General features: G+C 39.8%; 1 protein-coding gene across 1 annotated transcript; it reads left to right on the top strand.

Moving 5' to 3' along the window:
• Window positions 1-1,366: 1,366 nt before the first annotated feature.
• Window positions 1,367-2,443, top strand: LOC126704975 (uncharacterized). Its single transcript, XM_050403951.1, has 2 exons — window positions 1,367-1,774; window positions 1,832-2,443. The coding sequence occupies exons 1-2, from the start codon at window positions 1,367-1,369 to the stop codon at window positions 2,441-2,443; spliced, it is 1,020 nt and encodes a 339-aa protein (XP_050259908.1).
• Window positions 2,444-4,801: the final 2,358 nt, after the last annotated feature.

A 4,801-nucleotide genomic window follows, 5' to 3' on the forward strand; every position in this document is an offset into this window, starting at 1 on the left:
CTGATTTGGCTTATTTTGATATGTCCCATAATATTGAAATTCTGCACTTAAATGACTTTTGAAACCCTTAATTTGGGCAATGATGAGAATCCATGCTTAATTAAAATTTGCTCAACTCTAAATGAAAAAGAAAAAAAAAAATCTCAAAGAGTTACTTACAGAATTTCAAGAAGTGTTTGCATGGTCCTATGAAGATATGCCTGGTATTGATCCCAAAATAGCCCAACACCACATAGATACTCATGATCACATGGTACCTGTCAAGTAAAAGTTAAGGTGTATGAGAACCAAATGGCTTCTGAAGATCAAAGAAGAGGTCACCAAGCAATTGAAAGTAGGATTCATCAAACCCATACACCAAGTTGAATGGATAGCCAATGTTGTGTCTGTACCAAAGAAATATGGGAAGGTAAGAATGTGCATAGATTTTAGGGATTTGAACAAAGCTTGCCCTAAGGATGATTTTCCTCTTCCACACATAGATGTTTTAGTGGATAACACAGTTGGTAGTGCTCTATGTCTTTCATGGATGGTTTCTTGGGACATAACCAAATCAAGATGGTTCATAGGGATATGACCAAAACTACCTTCACCATAGAATGAGGAATTTATTGTTATGCCATGATGCCATTTGGGCTCAAGAATGTGGGTGCAACTTATCAAAGAATGACCACAGCCTTGTTACATGATATAATGCATAATGAGGTAGAAGTGTATGTTGATGACACAATCGTGAAATCCAAGGAGAGAGAAGGACACATTGTTAACTTGATGAGGTTCTTAGAGAGGATCAAGGAGTACAGACCGAGATTGAACTTTACAAAAATGCACCTTTGGGGTAACCACAGGGAAGTTGTTAGGCTTCTTGGTAAGTGATAGAGGAATAGAAGTTGACCCATCAAAGATCAAAGCTATATTAGAAATGCCTCCACCCAAGAGTGTGGAAAAGATAAGAGGATTTTTGGGCCGATTACAGTACATTAGCCGATTCATTGCCAAACTCATTTCCACTTGTAAGCCCATCTTCAAGCTCCTAAGGAAGAATGAACCTCATGAATGGAATGATGAATGTCAGAAAGATTTTGAGCTCATTAAGGGATATCTCCTCCACCCACCTATCTTGGTACCCTCGATGCATGGAAAACCATTACTCCTCTATCTCTCTATCATAAAAGATGCGGTTGGAAGTATGCTTGCACAAGAAGACGATGATAAGAATGAAAGAGCCGTATACAATTTGAGCAAAAGTTTCCATGATTACGAGACCAGATACACAACTATAGAAAAGTCATGCTTTGCTCTCATATAGGCCATACAAAAGTTAAGGCACATTATCTTACCCTTCCAGATATGGGTAGTAGCCAAAATGGATCCATTGAAGTACTTCTTTAAGATGCCCGCCTTGAGTGGAAGACTATCAAGATGGTTGATCCTACTAACGGAATTCAATTTGAAGTATGTGGCAAGGAAGACTATCAAAGGGAGTATTGTATCAGATTTTTGTGCCAAGAACCCCTTGGAAGGAGAGGATGGTAGGGACGATTTTCCGGATGAGGATATTTTGGACATTGAGCTAGAGGCATGGAAGATGTATTTCGATGGAGCCATGAACCAATATGGAAATGGGATAGGAGTACAGTTGATCACTCCCGAAGGATCTCACATACCCTTGGCAATTAAGTTGAACTTTGAGACAACCAATAACATGGCAGAATATGAGGCTTGTATCGCCGGAATGGAAGCTCTCCAAGAATTTGGAGTAAAAGAGGTCGAGGTCTTTGGAGATTCGACTTTGGTTATAGCTCAAGCATAATGGTTGTGGAAAGTGAAGGAAGAGCACTTAAAGCCCTATCAGCAATATTTAGAGGATTTGACCAAAACCTTCGACAAGATTGAATATACAGTCATCCCTAGAGCTCAAAATCAGTTTGTAGATGCCTTGGCTACTTTAGCTTCCATGGTTGAAATACCTGAAGGAGTATGGACACGACCCTTAGAAATTGAAAAAAGTTATGGGATGGTACACAAAGAGGAAAGGATTCCTTGGTACTATGACATCATGAAATTCATGGAATCAAGGGTATATCCAAACAGTACCGACAAGAGAAAGTGCCATTCGATTAGGATGATGGCAATGCAATACATCTTATACGGAGGTCAGCTCTACAAGAGATCCTATGATGGTATATATCTTCGTTGTCTAAAGAAAGAAGAAGCCGAGAAGGTCATAGAAGAAATCCATCAAGGGATTTATGGTCCTCACATGAATGGGAGAATGTTAGCCAAGAAGATCTTAAGGATAGGGTACTATTGGAACACGATGAAGATCAATTGTGTAGACTTTGTGAAGAGTTGCCACGATTGCCAAACACATGCGAATTTGAATCACGTGCCACCTAGTGAGCTATACAGCGTGATCTCTCCATGGCCTTTCTTAGTCTAGGGAATAGATGTGATTAGAAGAATAGCCTCTAAGGCCTCGAATGGACACGAATACATCCTAGTGGTAATTGACTACTTCACCAAGTGGGTGGAAGCAACCTCCTACTCCATGTTAAAAGCCAAGCATGTGGCTCGATTCATAAAGAACATCATTTATCAATATGGAGTACCCCAAGAGATTATCTTTGATAATGGTTCCCACTTTGAGGGAGAGGTTAGAATAATCATGGAACAATAGAACATTGAGAATCACAAGTCTTCACTATATAAACCACAGACCAATGGGGCCGTAGAAGCAGCCAATAAGAACTTTAAGAACATCCTAGCCAAGATGGTAGTGACATACAAGGATTGGGCCGAAAAGCTCCCATTTGCCTTATAGGGTTACAGAACTTCTATCCGTGCATCAACTGAGGCAACCTTTTACTTTTTGGTCTACAGTAGTGAAGCAATACTTCCCATTGAGGTGGAGATACAATCTTTGAGAGTACTAGTAGAAACCAAGGTCTTAGAAGAAGATTGGGTGAAACATAGATATGAGCAATTGGCTTGGATAGATGAAAAGAAAGCTAGAGCACAATACCATGCACAAGGATACCAGAAGAGGATTGCGTGAGCATTTAATAAAAAGGTGAGACCTAGAAACCTTAAAGAAGGGCACTTGGTCCTAAAAGTGCTTAGAGATGAAACTTTTGATCCAAGAGGAAAGATGAAGCCAAGATGGTCTGGGCCTTTTATTATCAAGAAGATCATGTTAGGAGGTGCTATAAGAATTACAGATTTTGATAGGGAAGAGATGCTTCGCCCAATCAACATAGATAGGCTCCAAAGATACAACATTAGAAAAGAAAAAGACAAAAGCCTACTAGGTTGAAAACCCGAAAGGACAACCTAGGCAAAAATTAAGGCAAAAGGACCCTGCTAGGTTGAAAACCCAAAAAGACGATCTAAGCAAAAGGTAGGGGCAAAGACCATGGGCATGGCGAAATTCCTTAAAGGACATCATGGGCACAAATTACATGGCTTGGAAAAAAGAAAAATAAAAAGAAAAAGAAAAATGATGACAATAAGAAAAGATAATAAATGGGTGGTTCTCTCATTGCTCAAATTAAAAGATGATAAAAATTTTCTATAGGGGATTCAAGACATTCCAATCTGTTATTAATTCATAAGAAAAGACACGAGAATCACAAGTGCAGAAAAGTAAAATTTGAGGCATATCAAGGTGGTCGATCAGTCTTTCTTTCTTTTGATTGGACTTTGTAAGGTTGAATTTTATGAATCATCTTGTTGGCTTTATTTCGTACCAAATTTGCTTGTATTTTAGCAATTAGTAACCTTGTATTTAGGTGGGAATCATGTAAGGGTAGTGAGTGAGAGAGTGTGAAGAAATGCTCAAGATTGTGCAAGGATGCAGAGATTCGCGGCTGGACTCGCAGGTGACTCGCGACTGGCAAGCCACCAAAGTTGGCACACGTGTGAAGCATGCAGGGGAGCTGAAGAGTCATGCTAGCTGTTGCACTATAGGACAAAAGTCCCAGGCTGGCCAGGCCGTTAGCTCACGGCTTGAACTCGCAACTAAGCCCAGTCACGAGGCCAAGTCGCCAGACCACCCTGTTTGGGAAAAACTGTCTTTTCGCATTCCTTCTCACCCTACTATATATAGACCCTTATACCCACGAAATTTAGAGAGCTTCCAGAGAGAATTTTGAGAGAGAAACTCTAGAGAAAACCAAGATTGATTTATCCACAATCTTCACATAGAGACTCTTCAAATTCCTCTACTCTCTTCCTCTCCATTGTCAAATCCTTGAGAGGTACATTACCAAAACCTTTTCTCACCATACCCATATCTATGAGAAGGCCATTTGGTGTTTAGGAAGTAGTTAAGAAGGGACCAATTTCATATTGGTTGATGTTATGGTCAAGTAGCGGAATCTGGTAAGCTAAAGAAGAAATAGGTTCGGCGTAACCTCGTAGAAGTAGGAGCTTGGAAGGCTTAGGTACATTGGGTAGATTAGGCTTGGAGGGTCTTCTACTGTTCATGTATCCCAACTACATTCTTTAGTGGATTGTTTACCGCTTGGAGGGCGGCAGAGAGGTTTTACACCGAGGGCTTCGGTTTCCTCTTCGATAACACATCGTGTGTTGTCCTTGTGTTTGCATCTCTCTTCCCTTAATCTTTTCCATTTAATTTCTGCTGTGGATGTGATTTTATTTGGTTTAGATTGTTTATCAATTCTGTTTTAAGCTTATATTCATATTTCGCACATTAATTGTTTGACATTAAGCTTGAATTGGTAATTTGTAAATTGGGGGTCTAAACGTTCATAGTGTTTTATACACTAATTGAACTTTC

Source organism: Quercus robur, chromosome 11 (genome assembly GCF_932294415.1).
Source record: "Quercus robur chromosome 11, dhQueRobu3.1, whole genome shotgun sequence".
NCBI classification, from domain to species: domain Eukaryota; kingdom Viridiplantae; phylum Streptophyta; class Magnoliopsida; order Fagales; family Fagaceae; genus Quercus; species Quercus robur.